This window comes from Atractosteus spatula, chromosome 9 (genome assembly GCF_055471065.1).
Source record: "Atractosteus spatula isolate fAtrSpa1 chromosome 9, fAtrSpa1.hap1, whole genome shotgun sequence".
NCBI classification, from domain to species: domain Eukaryota; kingdom Metazoa; phylum Chordata; class Actinopteri; order Semionotiformes; family Lepisosteidae; genus Atractosteus; species Atractosteus spatula.
The window spans coordinates 42437106-42454553 of record NC_142714.1 but is presented as its reverse complement, the minus strand read 5'-3'; the positions used below and the strand labels follow the sequence as shown (position 1 = coordinate 42454553).

The window sequence follows — 17448 nt, the reverse complement described above, 5'->3', positions numbered from 1 at the left end:
ATGTCAGTCATAATCTGGTAAATCCGATCACTGAGAGGCCTCTTCCCTGTTTTGTGACCGTAAACCTTTCTTCCAGATAACTAATTCTCATTTTACACACACAAATACAGATATACACACCTGTAGTCAGCTCAGTTACTCAGCAAGGCAGGCGAGGGAGTTATACACTCCTTATCCATATGCTACAAGCTGTAAATATCTAAAAAAGCACACAGCATCCTCTGCTGCAGAGCAAATATAGGGGTTATATCTCTACTGGCCTGCAAACCCGTGAGTAAAACTAAAACTGATAAGGAATTATTTTGAATATCCTGCTAACAGAACCTATAAACCTTGGGCTTCCTTGCTTCCATCTGGAGCAGAACAGGAGTTTAAAATGTGGATAAACAGTAGATGGAATTTAAACATACTGTCTTTCTTTCTTGATTAAATTGATAAGCTACTCCTGGGAACTGTTGCAGATGTCCGTCAGAAGGTCTGGTCTCCTCTCAGAGAAGCTATTAAACACTGAAACCCAAAGAATGCCCGAGTCATCTGCTCAAGGGATATACTGTAACTGGGATATAGATTTTTTTAAATTAGCTTAGTGGGTGAAGTGAGAAATCCAAGCTGAAAGCCCAAGGCTGCTTCGGCCTTGTGATCCCCAAAGCAAAAAACAAAACAAAAAAAAAAAGAGCAGACGCTCGTCTCCCTCGACAACCGGAATCCCCTGTGTGCAACAGGCAGCGTAAATGAGTCGTTCAGGGAGGGTGGCTGGCTCAGGGCTCTCCGAAAGTTGAAGTGGTGTTCAGCAGAATCTAATGAACCCTCAGCTCCTGTGGTGCTGCATTCTCATGGGGGCAGGTGAGGAGAGAGGCCAGATTTTGTCAAGACTTTCCATAGAAATCAAACTCAGGCCTGTTTTGCCAATGGCTGAGTACTTTGGTAAATACAGTGAATTTTGAGTTGTTAAGTCAAATGCTGCGTACACTGCTGAAAGATAAACAAACAAACACACTGAGGCCTTGTAATGAAGAGAGTGTGCGTTTAAAGGGAAATGGTGTTCCTATCGTTACAAGTTTCTGAGCAGGCTTTTCTCTCTTTGGCACAGCAGACCTGCGCCTACTGCAGCACCTTTGTCCATCTCAAGGCTGCTGTGGACATACTTGACCTTGGAGAAACTCACCCCTGAAGGTCTCATTGGCCTCTTTAAATCTCCGGGCTCTTTAAGATCTGGAAACAATCCTCAGTCTGTAACTCACCTGTATTGGGTTCGGTTTAGCCAATCACAGGTGGGGTGGAAGGGAAAGCCCTTGTGGTTCTTAAAGAATTAAGGTTATCCCCATTGGTCTAAAGGTCATATCTGAAGCTCAGGCTGAAGCAAAACCCTTTCTGCACATCCTGTGAAATATTTTCCAAGTTCAGGAATTTGAATGTCAGGCATTGCTGTTATTTGAGGACTCTTGGCATGAAAACATGGGACAAGCTACCCAACCTGGTTATTGAAGCAGATACCCTGGCTTCTTTCAAGAAACAGCTGGATGGCATCCTTAGATCAGCTGAAGCTAAGCAGGGGTGTGCCTGGCCAGTACCTGGATGGGGGACCTCCTGGGAAAGCTGCTGGAAGAAGTGTTAGTGGGACCAGTAGGGGGTGCTCACCCCTGTTATCTGTGTGGGTCTGAATACCACAGTATAGTGACGGGGACACTATACTGCAAAAAAAAAAAAGTGCCACCTTTCAGATGAGATGTAAAACTGAGGTCTTGACTCTCTGTGGTCATTAAAAATCCCAGGGCCTTTCTCAAAAAGTGTGTTAACCCCAGTGTCCAAGCCAGATGTCCCTTGGCTTTTACAGTACCAATCATGGCATTCTAACAGTGTCCATCGACTGTATGAATTGGCTTCATTACTCTGTTCTTCTCCCCACTGAGAGCTGATGTGTGGTGAGTGTACTGGCGCACTTTGACTGCCATCACATTATCCAGGTGGGTGATACGCATTGGTAGAGGGGAGTCCACATTACCTGTAAAGTGCTGTGAGTGGAGTGTCCAGAAAAGCACTATAGATTTATTTATTTTACTCCTAACGACCAAACGGACTAGATGGACCAAATGATCTCTCTCGTCTGTAACCTTTTTTATGCTCTTATGAAAGGGGTAGGGTAGTGGAGATGGAAGGGACTCTTGAAAAGGACAGAAGGACAATACAGAAAGCAGAACTCAGACCCTTGTGTAAACAACGCTACTTCTACTACTGTGTACTACTTTCACTCACGAGCCATAGGTCTGGGATATACTGTAAGTCGGCAAACTACATTTCTGTCACCTAGCAAAGTTCTAAATTTTAGATGAAGATGGGTTATTGGCCTGGAATATTGGCTGCTGACTGTCGTTTCACATATTGGTATGGATATTGTTCTTGAAAACTCCGTGTTGGTCAGTGTCCGCTTTTTCGTATTGTAGGCATCTATCCAAAAATGTTGGGCTTGTCCTGGGGAGTGTCACAGTTTAATAAGCATTTGAACCGTAACTAATTGTTATTAACAAAATTGCTTTGATCAATGATATAATTATACACATATTTGTCCATTGCAGATCTTTGTGTGTTTGCTTCTCTCCTGTTGCATTTGGAGACATAATTGAACCAAGATCTTGAATTGCTTAAACAGGACTAATTAGAGCCTGCTCCTAATGTGTTTTCCAGTTCCTTAGGATTTTTTTTAGATGAAGTAAAATCTCTGAGAACAATGTTGTTTCCAATACCAGCAGGTCCTAGTTAGTACATAATTAGATGGACCGGGGGGGGGAAAAAACTCAATAAATGAAAAGCTCATTGAGAATGAACCAAGAGAACCTGTCATTGAGAAAATGCTCAGTGTAACTTCTTGTGCGCCTGTTGTAACCCTTATTTAGGGCACTTTTCAAATGGACTGTAAAAAGATCTGGTAGAACAACATGCGATCCTCTCTAAAAATATCTTTGACTTCCCATGGAACTGCCAGCAATATTCTCGGCAATAAATTGCCAGGTGGAGATTTTGCTGGAAATTAGTTGTTAGTAATTACCAATATCAAGGCCTTTCAGCAGCGATTGCCAAATGTAAAACCTCCCTGCATTGTGTCAGTGCATGCCATCATCATGTGGGCACGGTGGGTCCTCTGTGCGTCTAAGTCTGACCCCGGCTCTGTCACCCTGTTGGCGAGCTGCAGTGTGCCAAGCAGATAGCAGTCGACAGCCGAGGCTGGCAGGCTGTACCCATGCAGGCAAGCTGCTGGCTCTTTGCTCGGGACTGAGGAATGCTGTGGCTTTGGGTGTGTTGTTGTTTAGCAGCTTTCACTGCAAGCGAGGCACATGGAAACAGCAGATTAAAACAGGCACCCTGATGTGCAGGAATGGAGAAAGAGCTGGAACAGGACTTATTAAAAACCCACTGGTGAATGAAATTGTATTTAAGAAGTGTAAAATCAGTGTCTGGATTTTTTTTGCTTACCTAAATTTTGCCGTTTTATTTTATCGTCACAGCCCTGTTGTAACCAAAAGAGCATGCCACAAAAATTCAGAATCATTTAGTTTTGTCTTCTGCATGAACATCTGATTGCAGCCCTGGGAGCTGCACAAAGGCCATATTTCCCAAGATAATATGTTTGTGTTCCTGCCATTTTGTGCCAGGTATTTTGTCTCGGTTGCACTGTATCTGCGGGCTGTTTCTTTTGAAGCAATGAGAACGGACTGTGATTCCCGAACTGGGAGAGTTGAGACAGGATTGAGGTTCATCGACCGGGGTTCTCTTAAGCCATTGGTGAAATAGCGCCCCCTGCCACTTACCAGGCATCTCTACAGATTTCAGCACATCAAAAGATCAATGGCTTGATTTATTCTCATTCTCCCCGTGCAGTGTACATGAGCTGGGATGTCAAGAAATAATTGGAGTTTCCTCATTAGGTTTGTGGGAAAAGAAGCAAAATTGCTCAGAAGTAAGAAAAGGTTCTTCTGAAACATTCTTTAAAAATAAAGACTTTTTCATGGCAAAATACCTTCTCGGAAACCTTGTTCATTTAGAGCAGGAGGAACACAGAATGACGGAAAACAATGAAATCATGACAAATCTATCAGCCACCTGCCAGTGAGAAAACCATTGACGTATCAAAGCTGGTGATCCTTGTGTGGCAGCAGTATCGTGTTCTGTTCTCTCTGGTCTGTCTCGGACTGGGCGAGAGTGTAAAACCCCAATTGTGCTTAAGAGTGTCCCAGGCTACTGAGGCCAAATGTTAGTCCTGTGTGTAGCTCTCTGTGGCCCTGGGGGAGAATTGCTCTCTCTGCGCTCTATGGCACATCACTGGCCGACAGGCCGGCTCCATTGGGTTTGCCGTCTGTGTCACATGTCTCAGCAGTGGGGGAGGGGCTTTTGTTGGTGGCCAGCGGGGGAAAAAAAGCAAATTAGGTTGTGCAGTTTGGGCTAACTGAATGTGATCCAGAACAGTGTGAAGTACAACCAGACACACACCCTTCAGAGGCAGCTGTACGACAACTGCAAAGGAGGCGCAGCTTTCGAAGAGAGATGTCAAAAAGCTTGTATGAGATTAAGGAAGACAGACTCAAAAGCCTTTTAGTGCCAATGTCAACATCGCAGGCTATTAGATAAGTGGATATAACATTCAAAATGGCCAGGAGCCACTCTCTCACGTTTAATGAAACTAAACAGATTTTTAATCTGTACAGACTTTTTTTTTTAAAGAACACTGCTTTGTCCTACACCTCTGTACAGCAGTGGAGGGAAAGGAAAGCGATTGGCCGTCATTGTGATGAGTTAGTAAATCAAAGCCTGTGGAGAATCTAAATGGGTGAAATGCGGCACAGCACACATACATGGTGTTACTTCTGCCCTTAAAAAAAAGGCTACTCTTTGGTAAACCACCAGGCAGGCGACTGCCCCCACACCACAGCCACCAGAGGCCAGCTGCCTGCGCCGGTTGTACTCCTCTCAGGATAGAGCCGCCTGGCCTGCACTACTGTTTACCTTCTCATAGCTTAATGAGGAGGTAGAGAACCAGTGTGCATTCCTCATAAAACCACTGAGGCCTGGAAAGGACAGAAACAAGGATATGTAAACTGGAAGGGAGTGGCCTTCTTAGCTGGCCTCGTGTGTGTAAATCTGTACGGTACAGGAGTATTGTGTGTGTGTGTGCCTTCGGAGACACTTTAACATGCAGAGATCCAGGAATTCAGTTAAGCCATTGTAAGATAAGATAAGATCACTTTATTAGCCATATACATTTTCTAGCATTAGGAATTTGTCTTTTTTGCATACCCCAGCTTGCTCTTCATGAGATACAGACACACAGACAGAGAGACGTTTGGGGTCAGAGCACAGGATCAGCCATTGTACAGTGCCCCTGGAGCAGCTGGGGGTAAGGGCCTTGCTCAGGAGCCCAACAGAGTAGGATTCCTCTGCCAGCCATGGGATTTGGACCGGCAACCTTCCAGCCACAGACGCAGATCCTTAGCCACAGAGCCACCGCTCTGCCCCCCCCTTTTTTTAAAACAGATTTGTTGCCGTTAATCTGTGTTGGAAAATCCAAATGTGATGAAAAAACGCAGAGGAGTATTGTGAACAGGAATTTGACAATGAAGTTATAGAAATAGAAAACAATCATATTTGATAGATTGTATTGTTCATGTAAGAGGAAGCACAGTGTAGTAGGTAGGGCTTTGGACATATGTTGGACAGGTTGTGGGTTTGAGTCTCTGCTCCAGACACTGCTGTTGTGCATTGAGTTGAGGTGCTTTACCCAAGTAGCTCTGGTCCACCCCACTGTGTAAATGGGGGTGATCCCTGTGGTCGACTGGCATCTGATCTGGCGGGGGAGTCGCATGCTCTCCCAGTGAGTCACTGTGGCTCTGGTACGGTGGCATTAAAGGTGCCACTGTTCAGCTGGTCAGTGGCTTGGTTCGTTTCCCCTTGGCCGTTGCTCATCATACTAGATTCTGCAGCACATTGTCGATGTGCGTTACCTGAGGATGCAGCTTTCTCCCAAGTCCAGTCACAGTGTCATGACGACACCACACATCACCACACATCGGTTACACGAAAACCCAGACTGAGAGGAGAGAGAAGCACAGGAGGTGCCTTTAGAGACACTTGAACAGACTTGGAAATACAGTATGGGCATATGCTGCAACTGAATGACTAGGATTTTGACAGTTTCACCACTTTTTACAATGAAAAGTATATGAAGGGCATATAAAAATAAAAGAACTATCCCAGTATCTGTCTTCTGTGAGGAGTATTAGTTTATGAAATTTACACTCAACTCACAAATATGCTTTTGTTGTCCAAAACATCCTAAAAATGGTAAGGTTTTGACTGTGGGGTCTGCACCAGATGCCCTACAAAGACGAACACTTCTTTAAGCTGTTTAATGTGTGGAACAATGATGTTCATCCCCAACAGGGAAACATCTTGGATTTAAGACAGAATTCTCTGGGAACTTTCAGTTCGGCTTTTGTAAGCAAGTTGGGGCATATTTCCCTTTATCCCTTCTCACTCCCATGGTGTTTTAACACACATCCAGAGTGGCTGGTGTGACAGGTTAACAGAAAATCCATCCAGGGAGACCAGTCCCTGGTGTGAGCCAAGGATCTGGAGAGGTGTAACGTCCTGTAAGCTGTCTGCGCCTCCCTGTGTCGGATTTTCACAACACCCCTGAGAACGTGTGTGAGAAAATATGCAGTCGGTGTCTACTGAGATCAAACACCAAGGGAATCAGCCATACCTAAAACAGAAACGAAAAATCTATTGTAGCTTTTAACAGAGGAAGCTTCTAGATTAGGGTTCTTCAGTCCTAGCCTTCCTGAAGGGAGGATTAATGCTTGCAAGTTTTCATTCCAGCCCTCTCCTAAGTACTTTAGTCTGGTTATTATGGGCTTGAAACGACCAATTGAAGAACACCATCTCTTGAGGAGCACGATTGGAGAACCCTGTTATAGACCATCTGAATTTCCAATCATACATTGGCAACCTCTTCATGGCGAGTTTCCATTGGAAATATGAAGAAAGGAGTTGCTGTTAAGTCCTGAAGCAAGGCAATATTAGAAAATGCTTCAACTTATTTGATGTGATAACTAGTGCACAGATGTTGAAACTGTTTATTCTTTCTCCAAATAATTTATTTTAATTTGTTTTTGTCATACTCACCCACTCTTGGAATTGGAAAAGTGGAATTTTGGCCAGTTGTGTTTTTCATGTCTCGACTCGCAATTGCAAAACCCACAACTGCACACGGGAAAACGAAAAGTCTCTTCCAGGGCTCATCTTTTAACATGTCATTAGCACCACAGCACCACCATCCCTCACTAATGGCACCATAGGGCTGCATAGTAAATGTAACAGTCAGTTAGTACCATGAGTAGAGTTCGAACCCATAGCACCTGGATCATAAAGTACAACCTGCACTCGAGTGAGCTCTTGGACTGGTGGAGTCAGTCAGGATGCTCCCAACATTATTTTTACAGGTACATTGAATAGTACCCTCTTCACTGTGAACAGGTCTGTCTCTGCATTGAATTATTTGTAGAACCTCCTCATATACGATTGGAAATACAACATGTAACTGCATATTTTTTTAAGAAATATAATTTATTCATTGTGTAGTGTTTGCAAACTGGACAAGTTGTTTTTGTACAGATTTTAAAAAAATATAATAGCATTTGGGCAGAAGAAAATGAATAAGATGCTCTGTGGCGCAGAAGGATTCTCATTTCCAGAAGCCACCAGTGTATTTGTTTGTGCAGATGCCTGTGTTATTATACCAAAAGCTTACAATTTCATTATCCAGCTCAGTGCTGAAATGTTAAACTACTTATAAACAGTTATTAAAGCTATTCCAAGGAGACATTTGATGTAGCATCATATTGCTGTTTATAACGTACTGTAACCTTGTTTAAGCATAAGCAGACATTTCCACCGTGCAGTGTGGGCTGTGAAGTTGAGCTGTTCTCAACATGTTTTTGAACCAGGGATGCTAAGCTGGAAGTGTCGCAAGGTGGTTCGGTCGACTCAGTCACTTTCTGAGTTTCAGGATGTGTCAACTTTTAAGAAGGTTTCTGACATATGTACATGGTGTACATTTATGCAAATTGACTATTATATAATGGTAAAGAATGAATAAAGTCTAGCAAGCATAGGAAGCATGGCACAAATATTTGGAAAACCATAACTAAACAGTAAATGCATGGAATGAACATACTGAGACCACCAGGAAAAACTCCAGAAAATACCATGAAAACGTAACCAGACCGACTTATGTCATATCCTTATATATCGGTCTATCTTGTGTTCTTCTCTCGTTTCTGTGGAGAAGTGCAATAAAATCTGAGAACTGTTTTAGCCAAAAAGCTGTGGTAGTCAGAAACAAGTTACTCAGCCATGCTGCAGAAGCTGATACCTTGGCTACTTTCAAGAAATGGCAGGATGAGATCTTCAGATCGAATAGCTACATGCACCCAAACAGCCTCCTCTTGTTTGCAACCATCATGCTCCTATATACTTGACCATGGAGTAGTGGAACTTATCCACAGAGAAGCTGCTATAGTATACTGTACATCCTGGGCATAATGGCATTATAGTTAGGCCTGGTTTCATACACACTCAGGAACCAGGTGTTTTTTAACACAAGGTGCTAACTAGCCTATGCCTTCCCAGAGCCGTGACTAATGATTTAAAATAGACCAGAAATTAAATATCCCAAGAGAGCAAGGCACTTTTTACATGGAGGAATGTACTGTAAATTATTCATGCTGTCAAGTAGTTGTTCCGTAAGAATAAAAAAGGTTTTTTGTGATGCTAAGCCTTGTGGAATGTGGAGAATTTCAGCTGTTTAGAGTTCTTGTAATAACTGTCTGCCAGGCACTGGCTGTTCTCTTGCATTTCTTACAGCCTGGTTGGTCCCCCTCCAGCTTTTCCTGAGTCTGTTAACGAGACGCCTGGATGGTAACACAGGCCCTGAACAAAGAGGAAAGTCCTCTGTCCATGTTGTTTTCCGAATTCCTTGTACAGTATTTCAAGGAGTATAAGCTGAAAGTGAATAGTTTTATCTTAGGCTCAAAGAGGTTATTTTTAATATTCCTTAGTTTGGAAAAAGAAGTATAATTTTTTTGTTTTAAAAGTAAAAAAGACCTCTTGGCCCAAAAGTATTTTGCTTCACCGGTACTTTTTTACAGCATCTCTTCCTCAGAATTTCTACATATATTGTACTTGAGAATCTATATTTTCCATTAAGGGGGCATTGCAATCATAACTTAGGTTTCCTTTTCACACATCCAAATTATATCCCTCCTTCTTAATTCTAGGGTTGTATCTTATACATAGTTTTTCAGTAAATTCACAAGGTTATCTGTGAAAAATATAATTTTGCCTAATAGTCTAAACCGTAATTTCCATTAAAAAATCTCTTCTGACACAATGAAAAAATAAAATCACTTTAGAAACTCTTTTCCTGTCGTGTTCTCACTGCTCTTTGAGACCGTGTATTTGTCACCTAAATTGGAATCAGCCACTGAAATAATTCACCGCTATATCAAAGGGTGTGATTGCAGAAATGTTTTTTGGAGTTGGTTTTGCTGAGTGTAATGCCTAGTTCAGTCAGGTCCCTAGTTCTGACTTGTCCAAAGGATGGAGCTGTCATGAGGAATAATGACAAGCACTGTGGTTCCTGGCCACTGCACATTGTAACAATGGCAACCTTGTACTGTATGTAACATGACTGCAAGACCACACTTCCAAAGAGAGAGTCTCCCTCTCTCCTGGAAGGAATATAGTTATGAGATTTTTCCTCCATTATATCTTGGCTTCCTTTCCATTCCCTCATGCTTAATTTTTAACTCCTTTCTTCTCCTGCAGCTGCAAGGATCAGTGAAGAGGAAGTTGGCGGATGACAGCTCACCCACAGTGAACGGCCTCTCCGATGGGATGATCCCTGGGAACAGCAAGAGACCCTGCCTGGAGGATGTCACGTTGTCCATGGGTCCTGGCTCTGGCTCATACTCCTCAGGCACTGGGTTAGGTGGCCACTCAGGGCTTTTGGATGGGAATCAATTGAATGGCAACAGCATAAGCTCCCATTTCTCAGTTCCCCCCAGTGCCGACATCAAGCCCAGTCCTAGCGCAGCTGGACATGGGGGCATGTTACCCCCTTTCGACCCTAATGGGAACAACCGTGCTCCCTCTGTGGAGCAGGAGCTTCAAGACATCCTGGATGAGCTGACGAAAAACCCTGATCCATCCCTTCATGAGCTGGATATTGAAAAGATCCTGGGGAACAAGAGCGATGATCAGGTGAATGTCGGCTTTATGCATCCCGACAACAACTGCACTCCCAAACGCTCTCCTCATAGGACGTCCCACTTGGAGAGTCACCTGACTAGCAAGGACTTCTCCCCAGGCTTCAGTCAGGCTCCAGTGGGGTCGCCCCAAGTCGGACCTCCTCCTTCTGGTCCTCCCTACTCCCTGTCCCACACTGCCAAAGCCGTCCCTTCTCCCCTCTCATCTAGCAGCCAGAATCAGTCTCAGAGCCAAGCGCGTTCACCCATGCTGTCTGCAGCCCTGTCGAGCCGCCCGGGCACGAACTGGCACGAAGTGTCCCGGGCCCAGCAGCTGCAGCAGATGGCCAGCAACAAACACATCTCCACTCCGCCGCAGCAGCCATCGGCCCAGGCCTCAAGCTGGCCAGCCATGCCGTCTTCTGGGCCCTCTCCGCCCTACCGTGAGAAACTGTCAAGTTCATCACCACACCAGCAGCCATTCAGCCCTGCCAACAGCATCCAGAGCCCCCAGAGCACCATCATCTCCAGTATGGCTCCTGCACCTTCCACAGGTCCCTCCCCTCCCTACAGACCAGAGAAGCTCGCCAGTCCAGCCTTGGCACAGCCTCCCTTTAGCCCTCAAAATTCCCTCCTGCCCAGCATGGCACCTACAGGAGGCACTATCCAGAGCCCCCAAGCCAACCTGTTGCCCAGTATGCCCTCCTCAGGCACTAGGCCTTCTCCACCGTACAGGCCAGACAAGCTTTCCAGCCCAGCTGTCCAGCAACCCTCCTTCAGCCCTCAGAATGGCTCTGGAGCCACCATGTCCAGCCAGCTTTTTAAAGCCATAACCTCCAGCCAGTCCACCAGCCTCAACATGCTAATGCAACAGCAGCAGCAGCAGAGCCAGTCGGCCCAACAGCCACCCCAACCGCAGCAGCCACCTCCACCCCAGGGGGCTCCTCCTCCACCTGGCACGATGCCGCAAGGACTCCTGACCAAGGGGGCCATGGGCCAGGACCCCTTCTCCTTCAACAACACGAAACCGCTCAGCCACTTTGACCCTGACCCTCCCCCCGCGCAGAAGATGGCGTCCATTCCCAGCGGGCCAGGCCAGCCGTCGCTGAGCCACTACATGTCCCATTCGCCGAGCTCGGGAATCCCACAGGCCCCCTCAGCCAGCCACCCTCAGCTGCTCCAGCAGCAGCGCATGCAGAGGAGCCTGGAGCCCGGAGGCCTGGTGCCGCACAGCAGAACAGTGAGTACAAGCGGGGCCGACGCCTTTTGATCGATTCACTTTAGGGGCCAAAACTTGGAAAGCAGACTTAGAGATGACAAATTAACAACCAATTTATTCGTTGACCGAGACAAGTAGGTGGAATTTTTCAGTTGGGCAAGTATCGTGAATGAGTAACAAGACATCAAAAAACAGTGGCCGGTCAAGATTATGCCTTCTTCAATAAACATTTGCTTCAATAATTTCTTTACTAGGTGTTCTAGGAACAAAGCTTTTTCGATGTTGCCTGAATTTATGAAATTCCAGGCATTTTTTTCTACCGCTTTTTCTCTGGCATGACCGTGGTGTTTTTATTGAGTTCATCCCTCAAGAGTTTCTTTACCAAGTGACCAGGGGGCTTGGGGATGGCCAGTTTGTGGGTTAGATGGGACAGTGCAAAGTGCTGTTACTGTTCTGTTGTATGGTTCATAATCTACAGCTCGGCTTCAAACCTTTCTGCTGGTACTGTGTAGCTACCAACGTCCTTTGGAAACAAAACAGGTGGCTGTTCTGTGTTGGTTAAAAGTGAAACACTTCATTTCATTTACAAAATGTAATTCTGAAAATGTCAGGTTTTTCATTTGCGATGAGAAATAGCCACCTGCAGTTATCTGAGGGGACCTGCTTAATCTAGCTCTCATGTGCTGCCCCTTTTATGTAAAAGCAAGTCCAATACACACTAGACTAGTGGGACTGGTGAGAAATTGCCTTCTCAATTCAATTAAAGGAGAAGTCGAGGGAAGCCTAATTGATCAGGTCCAGAGTGGAATTTAGCCAGGGCACCCTGGGACAGTGAAGGGTCTCCAGTCACTAAAGTGGGGGGCTGGCTTTCAGATACTGTTTCAGAAGGAAGAGCACCTCCTACTGGTCGACCTATACAATTTATAGTAGCAACATCATAATCCTCAGAGGGCTCCCTTTCCGGTATTGACCAGGCCCACCTTTGCTAAAAGTCTGGGATCTGATGCAATTGTGATAATGCTAGTGTCATTTTAACAAAATTAAAACAGATTTAATACAGAACAAAGTGGGGTTATTTACCGAAGGTTTAGTGCCATGGCTTCAGTAGTTCTTTAGTGATAGTATGGTAATAACAGGAGCTTATATAATCTACCTTCAACTAAAGTATTTCTAGTTCATCACATGTATATACATATTATTTTTTCTTGTTTGAAACAATCATTATTATAAGAAAATAATCTTCTGAAAAAGCAAACCTTCCTGAATTGGAAAGAGAGGATGTGAGGAACTTCAGTGTTACCCTGACTGTGACCTTCATGCTTCACCAACGAACCACTGTGCTTAATGCTGTGCACCATTCACTTACTGTACCTGCTGAAAGTAAATGGAAAATAATGCTGCCCTAAAACAAATTTCCATTAGGGCACACTAATTTCCACACTACACACTGTGTCTGGAGAAAAAGTCCAATACAGTGTCATGGCAAAAATGTGTTTTTGTTCTCTTGCCCTGTCAAGCTTTTCAGCAGTGAAGCTGCCAAGAATGCTGGGTATTTTACGAGGCAACCAAAATAAGCACCCAGAGTTACAAGAGGGTTATTTTGCAGGAGATAAACCGTCTAATTGCTTTTATCACACATTTAGTTTTGCATCTGTGCCAGTTTTGGATCTGAACGCCCATTTTCATGCATATTCTGAACTAGGAACTCTTTAATTATTTTGCTAAAGCTTTCAGAGTTGCCAGCAAGAGGAGGGAAAGAGGGGATTGTGGGGGATGCTGCCAAACGGATGACCTCACAGCTGTCTCCCGAGTTTGAACGGTTTGATTTTGTGCGGAGCAGTTAGAGGAGGAGGAAGGGGGACAGTGAAACTTGCCCACTTAGCACATTCCTATCGACTGATCTTTTTAATTAAAATTCTCTTTTGGTGATGGTTACCGATCGGTTTTGTGGCTTTCAGTCAGGTTCTGAGCAACATGGGTGCCTGCAAGCTCTGACTCGCACCCCCTCCCCTCATGAGAACTTCAGGAGTCGAAAATATTTAACTCTGGCAAAATATTTTTCTTGATTCATAGCCTAAGAATGCTGTTGTCTCCTTTTTTTGTCTGGGGTTTTGGTATTTTTAATGACTGGGGATATGTAAGTTATTGAATGAGTTTTATTTTTTGCTGGAGTTTAGACCGTAAGCTACCACGTTACTGTTCAAACCCTTTTTTTTCCTCTAATGCGGAATTTTAATAATGACACAAACTGGTGTTCAAGGTACTGCTTGTCCATTGAGCTATGTGTTTTCTGTTCAGCTACAGGCACAGTAATTGAGCTTTAACAAGCTCAAGTAAAGATAAAATAGTTGCTGCTCTCTGATGTGCATTTCTAAGTCATGATTTCTGTAAGAACAAGTGTAATTAGAAGCAGAGCGTTTATCACTTCAGTTTGTTTTAGTTTGTAACCAAATAGCTTCACTAAAGTTTCTGTGCTTTTTTGATGTTGGGAGCGTTTGAAAGTGTTTTACGCACTTATTTTTCATATCATTATACAGAAAAGCCATCACTAGGACTTTAACATAAATATCTCTTGTCTTTTGTGGCATTAAAACAAAATTACCAGAACGTATACTGTCCTTCTGCACAGTAACATACAGTAGATCCACACATTATCATTTTGTAAATGGTGAACCATGAACCTCTGCTCTCTTAGCTTAAACTGTAAACATAGATACATAGAAACCAATGCACAATCTGCAAAGGAGTTTAATGTTTTTCTTAAATTAGAGTAGAAAAGGAATATACCAGTCAGCAGGTTCTTTGAAATACAGTATAATCTTAAAATTACCAAGGATTTTCACCTCAAACAAGGCCATAAAATAAGTCGCTTGCATTAGACATAAAAAAGATTGATATAGTTAATGGCATGATTACTGTTCTTGTAACAGAGCCACATTCATTTGCTTTTCCTGTAAATCCCGACTGTTCTGAAGGAATAGTTTTCGGGAAGCTGAGATGTACTACTGTAACCACCGAGCTAATTTTTGTTGTGTCGCAGCAGAAACGTTTCTAGGTGAATTTTGGGAGATGAATCTAGATTTTAAACACACCCGGAAACAATCAATATCGGCTGCAATTTGAAGGCTGGAGACACAGACACACTGCAGTCTCAGCACCTTGTATTTTGTGTTTCCCTCTAGCACAGATGCACGGAGATACTCAGCTGCTGTTGGCCTAAGAAGTTAGCCAGTGGAATAGACCAGTATCTGTTACATACATGCTGGAGGATTGCTTAATGGTGTCCAAAGGCCACGACAATCCACATGTGCGCAAATTTCGGAGCAAGTCTCATTGAAGGCGGGGGGTTGGAGCGGGATGCAAAGAGAATGTTGGGAAACACGATCCATGGGGCTGCACACAAAACACGGATCACTGCTGCCGTTGTAGGACGCTGGGGAAAAATGACTTTTAGTTGCGAAAGTAAGTAAGAGGGGAGGCTGTTTCTCTCTGTCTGCTGCCCCAATCATCTGTAGAACAAGGCAATGTGTAAATTGTCTAGCGATATAATTACATATATATGCCTATGTATGTGGATGGAGCTAGTGTGGTTCAAGATAATCTGCGAATTGCCTTTGAGGGCTATTCAGAAACTCCAGTGGGCCAGTAAACCCACATCTCTGGATTGGCGTGTGGCTTTGTGCATCGGGAATAGTCGACAGTTGTTCATCATCAGCCAGCGATCGTTGCCCTCACAAAATGCCCACAGCTGTTCCACAACACCTTGTTGCCCTCTCCGGCCTGTCCTCTTCATTATGTCTGGATCAAATGTTAAAGCATGTGTAGGAGATCCATCTCTTGGATTAGACCTTTTTAAAAGTCACATTGACTGTTTTTTACTAATCCCCCAAAGTTGGTTCCTTGAAATCACTCTGAAGACTGGCTCTCGATAACTTTTCAAACAACATACTTTGGGTTTTTTCCGTTTTTCAAGCAAACTCTGTTGAACTTGGAGTTCATCATTTAGATGAAAATGGGTAGTTATACAAAACTTAATGATTAGGGTTGTGGACTCTAGAGTGGAGGATAAAGGGCTCAAAACCAGTTGGGTTCCTGTTGTATCCTTTTGCAAGGTATCTGTAGATAACTTCTACCATCTATACCCTGCAGAATAAATGGGCCTCCACTATAAATAAGAATAAAAAATAAAGTATATTGTCCTTTTTTATTGCTGCGGTTCAGTCTGCATTTGTAGGTGTTTGTGTAGTTCGTATATCTACACACATACCTGTACATAAAATTGAATGGTTCACTTGGAACCATGAAAGTCCCTTTGAGACTGTGAAAGACTAACAGCCAGAGCACCCCGTGTGTTAAAAACCATCCTTTAAAACATGAAGTTCACAAAGGAGAAACAGAAGCTGAAAACCGCTGAGATTTATCTCACCTAGACAACCTCCTCTGTTTTGTTACTAGAAGCTTGTCAGTCCCACAAACAAGCACAAGCTTTTAATTGATTGGATTTAGAGATTGGTGTTACATCATTCTTTAGGTTTACAATAATTCTTTTTAAAATTAAAAACACGTTTGTTGCGGGTTTTATGGCTGTTATGCCAGACACCTAAAATATGCTAGATTTGGTGTGTGTAATTAAAAATATCATTATCTTCTTGTTAGCTGTGGAGTTACTTCCAACAGAATATTGTGATCAAAGGAATGACTACATTAACAGAGAAAGTCAAAGGCAGGCTTCTGCATTTGGGCCAATGTGCCTGCTGTTTTTTCTGTTATTTCTTTATATCCCTTGTGTTTCCAATTATCGAGCACTTGTTTGTGTTGTTGGTCCCAGAATGCTCTTGCTTTCTTCGGCAGGTACGTGGTGACTGAGGTAAGCTTAGTTAATTGTAGTGAGCAGGAAAAATTAAATGAATCAGCTTTTCAGTTGGTGTTGAGAGGTTTTGTTGTTATTTACCGCAGTTTATCCTTTAGGTTCTGTAAAAATGCTTGAACTTTAAGTGTTTTAGGCACACTTGTGACCTGGACCCTTAATGAAAAGGTCTTGGACACTTAAGACGTTTTCTTGTTTAAGACCTCTTCTCAAAGTTGCTACAATGGCCTTTTAAAAACCCCTTTGTAATCTACGTTCTGTGGAAAGTTTAGCGCTCCAATGGAAGTGAGAGCAGGGAGGCTGCTCCCAAACTAAGAACTGACTAACTGCAGTAATCTTTGACTATTCTGACTAAGTACAGTACAGTTTCAGAAGGTGTGGTAGGAATATAGTAGCTGAATATTTCCTTCTCTTCAAAGCCTAAGACACTTTGTTTTCTAAATAGATGCTGGGTTCTGTGCCTTCTTTCTGGACTCAGCAGGGATAGGGACACAGAGTGCCAGCTTCCCTCCAAAAAAGCCACATACTCCTCAAATCTGAATGCAGTTTTTAGAAAGCAAGCTAAAAAGGCAATATTTTCATTCTAGCAACTTCAGGTTTTTTTGGTATTTTTCAGTCATTCGAAATGTTAAGCAGGCATTCAAGCTATGTTTGGGGAAAATGGTGCAGAAAGATACCGAACGCCTGCTTAAAAACAAGGCCCACTTTGACCAGACTCCAAAGGAAAAGGGCAGAGGAGAATACATCCACATAAAGAACTGTGTGAATCGGGGCTTGTGTTATTTTGTGACCTCTTGTGTCCAGTAACGCCAACACCATTTTGTTCCCTGACGTAACAGTCCAGACCAGTATGATTCTTGAGGAATTTGGCTCTGACTTTTACCATTGAGGGGCAGGTTAAAAGCTCCTTGCCAAAGTCTTTGATCCTCTGTACAGCAAACAATCTCTGCTTTTTCCACAGATTTTTAATAAGTGCCATAATGAATGCAAAAGAGCCCAAAGTGAGAGCAGAATTCCAGAGAAGCAGCTTTACTACAGCATGGGGGCTGGGCAGCTGCGTGTGTGTT

At 43.6% G+C, this 17448-nt stretch overlaps 1 protein-coding gene across 1 annotated transcript in view; it reads left to right on the top strand.

The window, feature by feature from the left end:
• Positions 1 to 17448, top strand: part of LOC148828601 (mastermind-like domain-containing protein 1) — a 122915-nt gene that overhangs the window by 60046 nt on the left and 45421 nt on the right. The window contains exon 2 of the mRNA XM_088924582.1: positions 9877 to 11535. Coding sequence (XP_088780708.1) covers positions 9877 to 11535 — 1659 coding nt within the window. The remainder of the gene's footprint in view (positions 1 to 9876; positions 11536 to 17448) is intronic.